Source organism: Odontesthes bonariensis, chromosome 22, assembly GCF_027942865.1.
Source record: "Odontesthes bonariensis isolate fOdoBon6 chromosome 22, fOdoBon6.hap1, whole genome shotgun sequence".
In the NCBI taxonomy this organism is placed as follows: Eukaryota; Metazoa; Chordata; class Actinopteri; order Atheriniformes; family Atherinopsidae; genus Odontesthes; species Odontesthes bonariensis.
In genome coordinates this window covers 10,695,058-10,709,782 of record NC_134527.1, presented here as the reverse complement: position 1 = coordinate 10,709,782, position 14,725 = coordinate 10,695,058, and the positions used below count along the sequence as shown (strand labels likewise).

Genomic DNA, 14,725 nt, shown 5'->3' with positions numbered 1-14,725 from the left:
AAAAATCCTCCTTTGTGAAGTTCCATTAGGGTGCGTCAATAATTGCATATTTTAAAAGGCTTCCGTTTGTCAGCCTAAACAGGATTAAAAAGACAGAAACACTTTATAGTGTAAATAAGACAACAGTAGTCATTTGATGTGTAGATTGCCGGTCCGTATGATGGATGCCGCATGCCGGCTGCTCGTGTTAGCGCCAGCCGATGCGTGGAGACCTGGCCCTTTGCCTGTGAAGCCAGGTGGCAGTGGGCAGGTTTCCTGTCACTGCAGTGGCAGCTCTGTCATTCTCCAGATGTTCTGTGACTTCTGCAGTGGCCAGAGGAGCATACCCTCATAGCATATGAGCATATCCTCCTCAGGGAACAATGACCACTCTGGCCACGAGCCCACTGATGGGTAGAGAGATGTTTCAGTTCCATTCGATGAATGTTAGATAGCCTATGCTCTTTAAGATATCGAATGTCTCAATGTGGACAAAAAGTAAAAATATGTCATCAGCACAAGGAAGACATCGGACGCTGTTAAGAGGAGGCACACTACTAGCACAGCGTAATTATTGTTTGTGTGGGTAGATTTTTGTATTAAAGTTTTTAAAGAGTTTGTCAGTGAGAAGTATAAATTAAAGCGTTCAGGGGGGTAGTAGATTAAATGCTAGTGCCGTGTGCTAGCTGGCTGAATGAGCTGATTCTGATCTCTCAGGTTCTGCATGTTTGGCGTGTTGTTCATCATGTTGATGATACAACAAGACTGCTGTAGCTTGTGTCGGCACAAGACATTCTGTCTAAAGATCTGGTGAACGGGGGGCTGTCTCTGTACACAGGTGCCTTCACAGTCTTAGAAACCTCTGCGAGCATTCTTGCATTTTTGTATTTGAAGCCTTAATTAACGACCACTGTGCGCATAAAAAAATGCCCCACTGTTTGACAGTGACTCCCCTTAACGAACGCTCTCATTAATTAGATAAAGATGTCTGCTGCCTGTTGGTGTATGTGATGTTGTTTTTAGTAGAACAAAAATAATAAAGTCAGAGAGTGTTATTTCTCTCCTCTCCTCTCCCCAGACTCTGTTCCTTTTTGTTTTTATATCTTACCGGAGCAGGTGTGGAAGGGTGGACTGCTGTCGGGATAAGCCTCCCATATGTCAGTCCAAACTCTTAACCACATCTAGCTTCCTGTAATTTCTTCTTACTTTAAATATTTTTTTTTTCCTTCCCTTAACCCACACTCACTGATAATGCACCGTTTTACCTTTACCCACCTTATTTAACAGCAAATGAAGTTTGATCCTTTTTCTACTTCCCAGATGTTTTTTATATATTTTTTTTAGATATCCATTGATTTGTCTTAAGTCATCACCGCATTCAGTTGTTTTTCTCAAACCTCTGCTCCTTCCTCACATTTGCCTCCTTCTTTCATCTTCTTTCATCACCCCCCCTCCCTCTCTTTTTATGCTCCACCCATTTCTTACCAATTTAAGCAGACGGATAAGAGGTTGGAGAGATACCTCCGCTCTGTTTTATTCAGCTGAACTCAGAAAGCACATTTCTTTGGGCTGGCATATTACTCGCAGTCTGAGGTGAGGTCATATCAGTTTTAGTTGATATTATATTTATTGGCTTATAAAACCTAACCCTGAGGGATGAAATCCGACCGTGGAAGATTAAGTCACGTGTTAATCCTCTGACTGACTGAAGCCAGGTATTTTTTTTTTTTTTCCTGATATGAATCCAGCAGCAGCTGTATCTAAAATGAGCATGCAGACCCACAATGGGACAATTAAAAGCACGTTGTCGATGACAATTGTAAATCGGTGTGTAGCCAGAGGGCTGCGCTCTGTTGTGTAACCTGCGCCATCTTTTCATCAGCTGAGTAAGGACTTTTGAGGAAAGAATCTGAGTAATGATTTCCCAAGAGAGTAAAATAACTTTGTCTTTCACTGAAGAAGCCTGAAGAAGTTAGGATCCTGTTTCCCTTTTAGTGCACATGTGAGTACAGTCCTCCTCCTCTGAAAAAAGAAATCTCACTGCAGACACTGTGTCACTTGATACATATTAAGCACAGATAATGATTGCATTTTATTTTGTTTATTGATATTAGTCCATTTGAAATATTTCCCACCACTTTGTAATTGTTTGAGATTTCTTACTTTCAAGCACAGGGATTGGAACAAGCTTTTGAATGGATAAAAATCACAAAAGGAAAGACTTTTTTAATCCATCCCTCACTGCGTGAGTTGCATTAATATGTAAAATAAAAAAATGACATTAGTGCACATGGAGGTATTGAATAAATAAGTCTTTAATATCAATACACTTTGAGCTTTGTGCGGGGCCTTCATCTCTTACTGTAGGCGGACTTCTATATTGATTTTCCACAGATATACACGGCTATAAAGCATTTGTGAAGTCAGTCTGTGTCACTGATGCTAAATGGGGAAAAAAACGAAAGAGGAAGATGGAATGTTTTATTCGATCAGTGCCATTGGTTTGTCTCTGCCTAGCAGTTAATTGGACAAGGTCCAGAATATGAACAAAAGCATGGTGGGGGAAAAAAAATGCCAGTAAAACAAATATTATTTGCTCTTTCCTTGTCAATCTACCTTTCTCTCTAGCTGCAGGAAGCCTACTCTGTTCTGTCCGAGCCCGCACCTCCTCCAGTGTACCATACACCACCTGCGTATGCTCAAGATCAAAGGCTCTCAGTGAAGAACCATGGGGCCAACCGCGGCAGGGAAGACCCTTCCCGCTCATCATCCTCTCACACTACATCCAAAGCCTCAGACAGAGACCGAGAAAGGGATCGGGACCGAGACAGAGATCGAGATAGAGATCGTGACAGAGATCGAGACAGAGAAAGAGATAGAGACAGACACAGAGACAGAGACAGAGATCGCAACAAAGGGAGGGACAAAGACAAAAAGAAGAAAAAACACAAGAGGAGATCAAGATCAAAGAGCAGACACGCCCTTCCCAGTGCCTACAGAAGATCCCGCAGGTCCCGGTAAGACATTGTGGACCTAGCCGTGCACTCATTCACTACTCCTTATGTAGAAAGTATCTCAAAGTACCCTACTATTTGATTCAAATTCAAAGTGCTATGATCAGAGTTGTTGTTGGGGGGCTGGGAAGGCCAGCTTGGCATACTCCGATACCAAAAACACTGAGACCATTTCACCTCAAACAGGCTGAAAAATGAAAGTATCATCATCAATACTAATGGTGCAGCAGTCCAGTTGAGCATCAAATGGCATTAATGAATGGCAAAACACAGTGTTGGTCATTTTCAATAATGCCCTTAAATCTTGTCAATATATTGTGGAGTCTGATTTAATTTTTTTGTCATTATTTTGTATGAAATTGCTTCAGTGAAAGGCTGCATATGTGCAAGACATGGCAGAGCATTGCATGTAATGTGCATGTATGTGGTTTTATAAAGCTGTCTTTTTCTGTCATTTTGGCCTTTTTGAATCTCTGCACTCTTTCACTTTTCACTGAATGACTACGTTCACAATGATTTGCATCCATCACAAAAAAGCAATGCGCTTTTATAATCCAAATGGGTTCAGTGAAAGAAAAAGAGCAGTTCTCTTCTGCAGGTCATTACCAGCACAGCAATCTAAAAAAAAGTGTTTTGAATTTCCCCCACTGGGGGATGAATAAAGTATTTTTCTATTCTATTGTATTCTAAAAGGAGTAGTTTTAAAACTTCCCCTTTCTTTAATTTGTCCTGTGTTTTTAGGGTGTTCTCCTTCATGCAGTCAGTGTAGTGGAGGTTCCTTTCTGACGTTTTTGTTAAAAAATTTGTACCATTGGTTTTTCCTGTTCGGAAATGGCACACATGCTCTGCATGCTAGCCAGCAGATCAAATGCATTCCGCTCCACCCTTCGTGAAAAGAGCGAGACTGTAATTAATCCCTTACACTGTCCATAAATATTTGATTATCTTTTCTTTAAGAAATAATCTTATATTTTGAGAATCCCTGCGATGTCATTTTCATCCAGCGAATGAGCTCAATTCTTAATTGTGCGTTATTGAAACGATGTTTACAGCCTTTATGTGAACTGTTCCACATTTTGGTCTGAAAATCTTGTTTGAACACGACCATGGTTTATGGTTTTCAGTGATGCGAAAGAATTTCTTTTTCAGAAATTTCTCCGTTACTTCTCGATTTTTAACATCCTTTCACTCTCCCCCTCTATTCTTTTCCCTCATTGCAAATGCATCTGCTTCTCTCTCACACTCTGTTCTCGGCGATATAATGGCTCTTACCCATCTTACATCTTCTTTGTCCTCTTGTCTCGCCAGATCTCGATCACACTCCCCAGGGAGGAGGGACAAGAGGGGCTCCTCGTCAGACAGGAGACGTGAGGAGAGAGATCGCCATCATGCCAGCAGTAGCTCCAGCTTGCCCAGAAGGCATTCGAGATCCAGGTAAATCTAATGGCAGGTGTTAACAGTTTGGGGCTGGAGGAAGAGTAATGGATCTTGATATTCAGCTGTGTTTATTTAAACACTAAAAACATGGATTATTACAGCTGTTAAAGCAGACAAGAGCACTAATGCTCCTACACATGGTGCTGAGTCTAAAATGTGTGATGCTTGTCTCTTTTAATCATCGTTACAAACTAATGGGGGACAGTAGCATGGACATGTTATTGTGTGGCGTTGCTGCTTAACGCTGCAATTTTAAGCTCCTGCTGTTGCTTTTTCGCTCCCAGGTCTCCTCCTGAACAAAAGAAGAGCTCGTTGTCATCTTCAGGACAGATGTACACTGCTGGTTTTGCAGTCTCCCCGTATTCCTCACCCAGAGTTTTGTCCCCATCGGCAAGCCCTGCGTCCAGTCTCGGCAACTCAAGGTAACCCCTCACCGGATGTAACGGTAAACCGGCTGAGCTTTTAAGTTTATTTCCAAGAGGTGACCTTGTGTTTTCTACCCTAAAGGAAGATATGGTTGTCTGCAGTTTTTGCCTAAAATGGCTAATGATTCAGCATTTAGTCATAACCGCTTACAATTGAACAAACTCTTAGTGCTGACTCTGCTTTGTCATTTAAAAGTCAACAATAAACACAATAACAAAAGCACAGCTCAATCAGCTTTCAAAACCTAGTCACAAAGCAATATTTGCCCCAGTGAATGCACAGCCAACATCTTTCACTTGAAGGGCAAAAAAAGAGTTCTTTACAGACGGCTTCTCGAGGTATATTTTCAGATAACCGTTAAAGATGACTTTCATATGTAGGAGGACAAAATATATTGTCCTAGTATACAAAATAATAAAGTTAGTTATTGTAAACTGTAGACCAAAACCTGGATTTGAAATATTTCCAGGGTCTGTACTCTTTTGATTATATCTAGGTCCTATAAAGCGCTTTACAAGGTGTTTCCCATTGACAAAACGATCACATTGCACTTCATAGTCTGAGAAAATTAACTCTATATTTGCCGCTCTTTTCCTCAATCGTAATCAAGTCAAATTGCTTTATGAAACGCGTTTAAAACAACTGGAATCGACCAAAGCGATGTCAATAGTAAACCTGATTGAGCCGAGAGAACAACCACAATGACGAGCAAAAGAACGTAAAGCAACAACTGAAAGCTGAAAACAAACGCGGGTAAAAGGATATATGTATAAAGAAAATATATTTCAAGGTCTACCTTGAAAAAGAGGTTCTTAATCTCAATGGGATCTTCCTGGTTAAATAAAGGTTATAATAATAAAATATGTTTATGCAAAAAAGAAAAAATGTTTTTAAAATGAATAAGAGATAAATAGCAAAGTTCATCATCTATTCAAATGTGCACAAGTGAGACCATAGTGAGGCAATAAAGGGCAAACTTTTGTGAAGTAGATTTTATGTATGTTATGTATCCTTGATATTTTATTTCGTCTCGTTAACGTCCACAAAACTGTTTAAACTTCGATAAACAAAAAGTCTCAACAATCAAGGTTAGTTTCCGAGTCTGCGACGGTCTGCTCTGCAGTGTCTTGTCACCTGTTGTGTTCAATCAACTTAATGCACATGGATTCTTCTATTTTTAAAAAATCCCCTGATGAATTATGAAATGTTGGATGTCGAGAAAATAAAAGCTTTGGCCACAAAGTTGAATTTGAAGCCTGCGGTTGTGGCCCAGTTTGTCTGCATGATTATACACTTGGATGTTCTTTGGCGGAGGTCCCGGCTCTGGGTGGATGTTTTCGCTCAGACAGGTCACGTGCCTTTGTCTTCTGCGGCTCTGTTCTTTTGTTCTTCCCTTCTCCTCGTGCTGCTCTGGTTGCCCGTCCAACTTCAGCATTTCAGAAAATACCATGAATATTGTATATCCTCTCCTGTTAACATGATTGATTTGTTTTGTTTTTTCTCCCTCCCTCCCTCCTTCTCTTTCTCCTTTCTTTTCTCTTCAGGGGGGGTTCTCTGGAGAAAGACAAGGCAGTGTCTTCGTCCATAGTGTCCTCTGTGCAGTCCAAAATAACTCAGGTATTGTTCTTTGCTTTTATCCCGGATAAGTCCTCTGCTGAACTCTAAAGCCTGCCCAATAAATGCACTGAGTGGTGTTCGTTTTTTTTTTTTTTCCATCATGCAAAGAGGAAGAACTCAAAGTGCTTTGCACTTTAATAGCCAGTTTTTATAGCTTTTGTCTGGAGGAGTGTTACTCTAGTTCATTTCATATTTTATCCTCCGGACCTACAGTACAGCTGTAGGACACATCGGTGCGTGAGGTCTTTGTATTCGTCTCACAGAGTGCTTAGCTGTCTCTTTGGAACAGAGTATGTGCTTGCCATGTGAAATAGTTTACATCCCAATCGATAAAGTTATTTGTGTTACAGAGAACAATCCGTGCTTAAAAGTCGTCGTACTCTCTATGCGGCTTGCAGCCACATTTAAATGATTATTTTAAGCAGATGAAGAATTTCAAACCTCATGATTAACTTCAGCTTTTTGTCATCTGTTTTGACTCGCATGTTGTCTTAATCTGACGGGGACTGTGACCAGATGTTTAGATGAGGATATGTGCTGATTGCATAGCCAAAAGTTCTCCTGCAGCTTTGGGGCCTGAAATTGCCCTCATTCTGAGAGCTTCGCTGATTCAGAGAGGTGCTAAACGGTGGTCGGTGCCAGTTGAGCAGCAGGCGAAAGCGGAAACCTTGGCGATTTTTGCCCCATGCTGTGAAAGTCTGGAGATGTGAGATTTCTCCTCTCTATTGAGAAACTATGCTGTGTTCCCTTATGTGCTTATAAATCCAGACGTGACAAAGAACTAAGTTAAAAGGGAAAGGGACAAAAGGACGTCCTTATTTCACGTTGGTGTGAAACACAAAAAAAACACCCAAAATGTTGCTTTCTGAGACATCAAGTTTTGTGTTTTATCGTGGTACTTTTTGTTCTTTTTTTCCTGAAATTGATTTTCTTTTTTCTCGGTTTAGAATTTTTATACGCTGTCAAATAGAGATGTGTTTTCTACAGTGAGACTTGTGTGGTATTCTGCACCATAAACTCCAAAAACCTCCCCTCTTTGTGTAACTTACTCAGCACCGAAAAGCTCATCCGTGAAGTAAGCAACTGTGTACTAATTTGTTTGCCTTTCCAACTGAAAAAGGTGCTTCAGTTAGATTTGTTTCTGCTTGTTCCAAGTCGCCCAAAAATCAGCTCTGGGGATGTATTGCAAAACTAAATGGCGACACATTTTTGACAAGATGGCTGCCTGTGTTATCGTGCCCCATGGAAGCCGTGGTACTTCTGTTGAGTGTCATTAATTATGAAGACACTTTTTTTTCGACGAAATAACCGTGATCCCACATGAGGCGCCGCGTGCTGCCACTTTCTGTTGGTTCCTCTTACTAGCTGTTTAAAGTCCTGCTCTTCACCTCATCAGTTCCCTGCCATAGCTTCTTCCCCGATACAGTTGCATATAACAGTAATTCCACATTTGCATGGGTCCATTCATGGCGCACAGCCTGACTGATTCAGACTTGGAATGGGGCAGCTCGCCTGTAATTTGTCTGATGGCACTTCACAGAACCTGAAACATAATTAGCCCACCTGTTTTATTCTGTCTGACGGGTGAGTGGAAAAAGCGTAGTCAAAATTTGTGTTGCAGGCAAACATTACACCCGTACATATTTCAGATATTTTTTTTTTTTTTTTTTCAGAGAAGGTTCCATTCATGCCCGTCAAGCATTTAAAACTTTAAAATGTTTTTGCAATTTGCCAGACTTTCACTTTCGTTCGCTCCGTCGAGTTGAACATGGAAACTAACTGGAATTTATCAGCAGGCCTTATTCTGTCTACTGAGGCAAAATCATGTTGGAAAAAAAAAAAAAATTCAAAATTTGTAGCATTGATACAGCCGCCTTTGGTTTGAAATATCATTTTGGACTTTTGCATCGGGATTTGTTTTTAAGGGGCCAAAACGAGGCAAATTTGTCTCAGTCTTGATCACTGACTGCATCTTCAAACACGTGCTGGTATCTTCACTTCTGTGCCTGCATTATTTTTATTCATCGATTGTTTTCCAGCTGAATGCGTTAACTTGAGACTCATTTTATGGGTGTACACGAAACAAAACCAAAAAAAAGATTGAATTAGTGCGGAGAATACCAAATGTGATTCACGTACAGTTGTACCTTCGAAAACTCTGATTGCAGTGAAGGCCAGGGTTCAGAGGCTTTGAAGTGTGTGTGTGTGTGCGTGCGTGAGAGAATGACAGTCTCTCAGAGTGAGCCTCTGGTGATTTCTGACCAGATGCACAGCAGACACCACATCACACGTCTCTCATCTCTCGATACTTCTGTCATTAAAAAAAGAAGCAGCACCTCATTTCATTTTTGTCCTAATTATCTCGCACAAGTCTTCTGCCTTTGTCTCAACAGAGTAACATTAACTTGTTCATGAAAACATGTTGTTGCAACATGGCCCGATTCTAAACCAGTAGCTGCTTGTACCCAATCTGTGATGTTTTACAAACACATCTTGAATAATTCAGCAAATCCTCATCTGCGTAATGGGCTCTCCTTCCCAGAGGGTGCCCGGTTGCTATTTGCCTCAGCCGTCTCCTATTTTTCCCTTATTTGTTTTTGTTTCCCCTTCCTCTGTCCCCTCTTTTTTTTCTCTGTAAGTTTGATACATACTGGATGCAGCCATCATACGTGCTTTTAGATCCTATTCTATTAATAGGACTTTTAAACACGGGGTACATATTTGCAGGGTTTTTTCCCCTCTGGGGTAACAAAAAGGCTAGATTCCAATTTCACTCTCAAAAGACTTAAAGTAAAGACGGCACTTAAAAGAAATGTATCCAAGGCAGGAGTGTCTAATGTGTGTGTGTGTTGGGGTGTGGGGTGGTATACCATCGTTTTATCTAAAATCTGGGCCGCTGTTCCATCTATTATTTCTGACCTTTTTTGTCGTCTTTTAGCAGAAATGGTAAAAATGTAAATAAGGACTGCTTCGTTAGAATTGCTTGTACAAGAGTTAAAAAAAAAAAAAATGGAGAGGAGCTCACAGGCTGTCAGTAGGTTGAACGAAAATGTTTAGCTTTGTGTATATAGCACTATTATTACATTACATTACGGTCATTTTGCAGACGCTTTTATCCAACGCGACTTACAATAAGTGTGTTCCACATCGGTAGGCAAAAGAACTTCAGGTCACAAGAAATCATAAGTGCATTTCCTTCCAAAACCAAACAGCTAAGAGCATAACTAATGCTAGAGTAAGTGCGATAAGTTAGGTACCTAGACAGATGGGAAGACAATTTAGAAAACAACAAAACTGTTTCATTATTAATATTATGATCAGGTAAATGTGCATAGAAAATCCCCAGATTTACCATGCATCATCATTCAGGAAGACAACACCACGGTATAACGTTTTGGCCATATTCACCCAGCCCTATTTCACATGTAGCTTTAAACAATGACGAGTTTAACCTTTTTGTTCATAATAGGGTCTAGAAACGATCGCCTACCGATGGTCGGTGAAGGTAGCATTTGAATACAATCCCTGGCAGAAATGATTGGGGGGCACTGGCCCAGTGATCACTTTTTCTCAGTATAGCCTAACAGTTTTGTAAATGTGCAATTTTTACCGATTTAACGGCACTCCTCAGCTACGAGCAGCTCTGCCTGTTCACAGCGCCGTTGTTTCTTTTTATTTATTTCATTTTTTCCCCCATCCGCACACTCTTATCAGAAGCTAACCAGGTGTCATTTAAAGGGATTCTCATTGTCTTTGAATGTTCGTGTTGAGGCATTTTAAATGTTCGTGGTCTGTCATCAGATTAAGAAGGTGATTTATGAATAACGTTTTGTCTGTCCAATTGAGTAATGAAGTTAGGTTTTTTTATTTTATGGACAATGAAGAGTGATTCCCTAAAAAAAAAAAAAGAGGGAGAGGGAAAGAGGTGGAGAGTGGAAGTCTGTCGGTGATAATGAAACACGGCTCGCGTTACTGTGTACGCTTCCACAGAGCACTGACAGCAGTTTGCTTCCTCGCTGAGTAGCTGGAAATGAGGAGCCTGCTGCGTTTGGATCCAACAGTTCACTGTGGTTGTTCCCGCTGGTTCTGTCTGAAAGTTTGGTGGGAAAAAAAGAACTAAACGAGTGCTAATTAGAGATTAAGTAACTGCTACCCAAAGAAAGCCAAAATGATTGATTGTTTTTTCATCCCCGCTTAATTGTAAGCTGTTGCGGGGGAGCCCACCGCAGCTGTCAGAGAGAGAGAGAGAGAGAGAGGCAGGTACACCCGGGACAGGTCGCCAGTCCATCAGAGACGGACAACCGTACTCGCATGCACTCCTGTGGTCAACTTAGAAACAGATTAACCTGACATGCATGTTTTTGGAATGTGGGAAGAACACAGGAACTCCACAGAGAATAACCCTCCTCCTGGAAGACAACAGTGTTAACCACTACACCACTATGCAGGCAAGCTGATATCAATTGTATGGAATTAGAAACACTAATGCTGCATTGAATGCACAGTAGGGATGAGGTTTACAATGTTTACAATTAATCATATCATCAGTTTTTAAGATAACCGTGGTCATGTCTGCCTCATCACTCGCATGTATAAAACAGCTTTGTGGAACTCGGCGATGTCATATTTCCACATTGGAGTACGATAGGTACAGACTTGATACAATTAATGTTGTTCATATTGTTATAATAACCTTTTTTTTTTAAACTTGGGTACGCATCTATTTGCGTTATTTCCTTTTTCTTGCAATTTGAGCCCATTTATTTTCCTCCAGGGTATTTATTTCTGTCTTCTTTTTACAGACATGTTTGAGCACTAGTGTGCAGAGATCTCATTTCACAAAGTCGCATCAAAAACAGAGACAATAACAGCACTTCCTGTTGTGCAGGTGCAGCGCAGATATCTTGTTTATTCAACAGAGTGTGACAGTTTGTGTTCCCCCAGTCATTAACAGATCTGCTTCAAGTGTAGTTGTCCTTTATAGTGTTGGAATGAAAGGCTACGCTACACCGTTGACGGAAGCTTACCATTCCCCACTTCTGATCTTTGTCTACAAAAAGCAAAAAAAAAGAGACTGCCCCCCTTCATCTTTGCTTAATGAAGCAGAAACGCATACAGGGATGTAAAGACGGAGACAAAGAGATGTGAAAGGGAAACAAAAATAGAAATATGCTCCGGGAAGCAAAAACGAAGGAAACGCAAAGAGGAACTAATGCAGATGTAAACACTCCTATAAGTTGAAATTCATGTACAATGATTTGAAAAGAAAATATATTGTATAATTAGGGGAAAATATACAGACGTCAATATGTTTTGGGGGAAAAATTGAGGGAAATAATAAAAAAATGATTGAGAATTAAATACAGAGATAAAATAATGAATTTCTGAATAGATGAATGCTGAGCAGGGCTTGAAAACTAAATTATTTTTCAATCGTTCCGTTCCGAACGGTTCAGGCATGTTTAACGTTTTCGTTCTTGCGTTCCGCCACCAACATATCGTTCCTGAACCGGTTCGGAACGTAAAAAATCGTTCGTTCTTATCGTTCCGGCAGTGTTTGGCGGGCCTATCAAGTCTACGTGTGTGGACTTTACCTTAGAATAGACGTACTCATTAGTATTTGCCCTTGATTTACACCGTAGCTCTATGCCCAAAAATAATAAATCACCGGCAGCATCCAAAAACATTCAGATGGGCTAAAGCTGCGTCGACGTCACTTCCTTGATCTGGGAGCTTCAATGTAAGATGAGGGTTGATCTACTACTTTAGACAACAAAGTATATGCTATATTCTACATGAATTTTTATGTTGCAGAGTTGTGAATTTATTTTATCAATGGAGAAATTGAGCAGCCTTGCTTTGTTGTCTACAGTAGTAGATCAACCCTCATCTTACATTGAAGCTCCCAGATCAAGGAAGTGACGTCGACGCAGCTTTAGCTGCAGAGAAGCTATCAGGCTTGTGTTGATAATAATAAACTCCTGGACTATTTTCAAACTTCCAAATGCATTGTTTTGTGAGTACAGACCATATTTGCACTACTGTAGAAGTTTGGTGTCATGGCATGTGATTTTAGTGTGGTAATTTTGGAGATACGGACCAGGATCCATTAACCCTTGTACTAAGCTATTCGGGATAACTCAGTAACTCAGCTGATGTTCAGCCAATATCGAAAAAACTTCGGGTGGGCTACTTGGCTGGATGTCACGGTTCAAATGACCCTAGGGTGAATCTACTCCGAACCATCATTTTAACTAGTGGATAACTAGACTAAGTAGTGGATAAAGGAAGTGATTCGTGACAGTTGCCTGCATTGAGCCTAGCGGGCAGCTAAGTGAATGCACAACCGGAAGTAGTCTTTTTTTTTTTTTTTTTTTTTTTTTTCCCTGACAAAGGCTACGCTTTTGTGAAATTTTATAAAATGGAGAACGAAAAAAAACGTTATTAACCGGTTTTGTGGACTTCAGAATAACGTTTCTGTTCCGGAACAGTTGAAGACCATTCCGTTTCCGTTCCTCGTAAAATTCCGTTCGTTTTCGGTTTTCGTTTTTGTTCCTAGAACCGGTTCGGAGCCCTGATGCTGAGCGAGTAAATCAATCAAAGAAAATAGACTTTAAATGACAGAATAAACAGTTGATATGAATTTTTTGGCTTCTCAGTTACAGTTCAGTATTTTTTGTATTCATTCTTGATTTGTGCAGTTGGATTTTTTTCCATAGAAAATGACGCAAAGTAAATGTGTCGTTGAATATCAAATGTCAATTCAGGCAGTTTTCAAGCAACAGGAGCGAGGCACAAATACATGCTTTTGTTTCTTTTGTTTAGTCGTGGTGGAAAATAGTTTAAACCTTGGAGTAGTGGGCTCTGTAACTAATGCTGAAAACCATTACACAGGAGGTATGCCCAGCTGAAGAAGCCAGAGCTTAGTTCTACTTCATGAAAACTTTAATAAGGACTTTTAAAGAATGTCACGCAAGTGCTGCAAAGAACTTCTTATGTGTAATGATACTTGTGAAAACCGGCAAACCATTGTTAAGACTTAAAACTCAAAGGTTTGCAAGGTACTTAAAGCTCCAGAGGAAAACCGCGGGACTAGTTGTGGCCTCTCGCCACGGGCTTTTCACATCCAGCGCTGATTCATTAAAATTTCACCTCCAAGTTTGTTCTTCCATTTGTGGTTGCGATGCTGGGTAAATAGCGGGGGAGGCATTGCTCCCTCGTTTTTTTTCTTTTGTTTTCACATGACAGAAAGTGGGATACTATGAGGAATACTTGGTTAACATTTCATACATGTACTCCCAGCCTTTCCTTATTTTTTTTTACCAAAGTATCTCTCGGCGGTGCGTCTCTTGTGACAATTTTACTGTATCGTGTTTTTTTTTTGCTGGTCTTTTCTTTGCTCAGACACTTGCCGCTGACAGAGTTGAGTTATAGTTGGAGCCTCATTTGCCGCATTCCACAAAGACTGCGAGTGTGTGAGTGGCCGCGTGTTTCGGTGTGTGCTCAGACACACTTGGGGCTTTGAGGAAAAACGACCTTTTGAGTGATTTGATGTGACAGCTCCATCCTTCTGTGATTACAGCTGTTAATTTGTCACATCTGTCAAGAGGGCTCGGGGGCGGATTATTGTCCGTGCGTGTGCGAACCACTCGTGGGATGCCGTGCAAATTAGCACTTTCTTTTCTGCGATGCAAGCATTTGGAGACTGGTCAGCAAAATTTAAGTCTACCTGAAAAGTGAGGGGGGGGCAAAGACCGAAAACTGCACTTCGGCAGCTTCCTCAACTCATTCTCTATTCTTTGCTTATCTCTGCACTCACTTTTGACAACTGCAGCCTTCTGCAAATTATATACATATAGGTCTGTATTTTCAACCATGCACCTGTTGCCTTAGCAGTTGAAGTTGAAGATTAGGTACCTGTAAGTATGCATGGGCGGCGATGAAAGCTGAACTTTAACTACATGCTATGTTTAGAGATGGATTCCACTGCGCTGGACCACCTTTTGCCGAGCCTACAGTGCCTTGCCACTACCTTCTCGGTTACGCCGCACCGTTGGACTCTCTTTAATTTAAGGGCCGTGTTCATTCATGCAAGCCACCGGCAAGAACAGAGCTAAAACAAATCAGTGAGCTTAAGGCAGCTGCAAGCTGCTCAGTTGATTCCCAGAGGGAGCAGCACAACTCGCAGCACTTTCATGCCTCAGGGAGTAGTTTGATTAATTATACCGGGAATTATTATTCATTCAGGAGTT

At 40.8% G+C, this 14,725-nt stretch overlaps 1 protein-coding gene across 2 annotated transcripts in view; it reads left to right on the top strand.

Annotated features, from left to right (window-relative positions):
• The window catches only part of sfswap (splicing factor SWAP), a 42,700-nt gene that overhangs the window by 26,818 nt on the left and 1,157 nt on the right, over positions 1-14,725 (top strand). For both annotated transcript variants that reach the window (XM_075455088.1, XM_075455089.1), the window contains 4 exons: positions 2,608-2,996; positions 4,302-4,427; positions 4,715-4,852; positions 6,401-6,473. In XM_075455088.1, the coding sequence (XP_075311203.1) occupies positions 2,608-2,996; positions 4,302-4,427; positions 4,715-4,852; positions 6,401-6,473 (726 nt within the window). The remainder of the gene's footprint in view (positions 1-2,607; positions 2,997-4,301; positions 4,428-4,714; positions 4,853-6,400; positions 6,474-14,725) is intronic.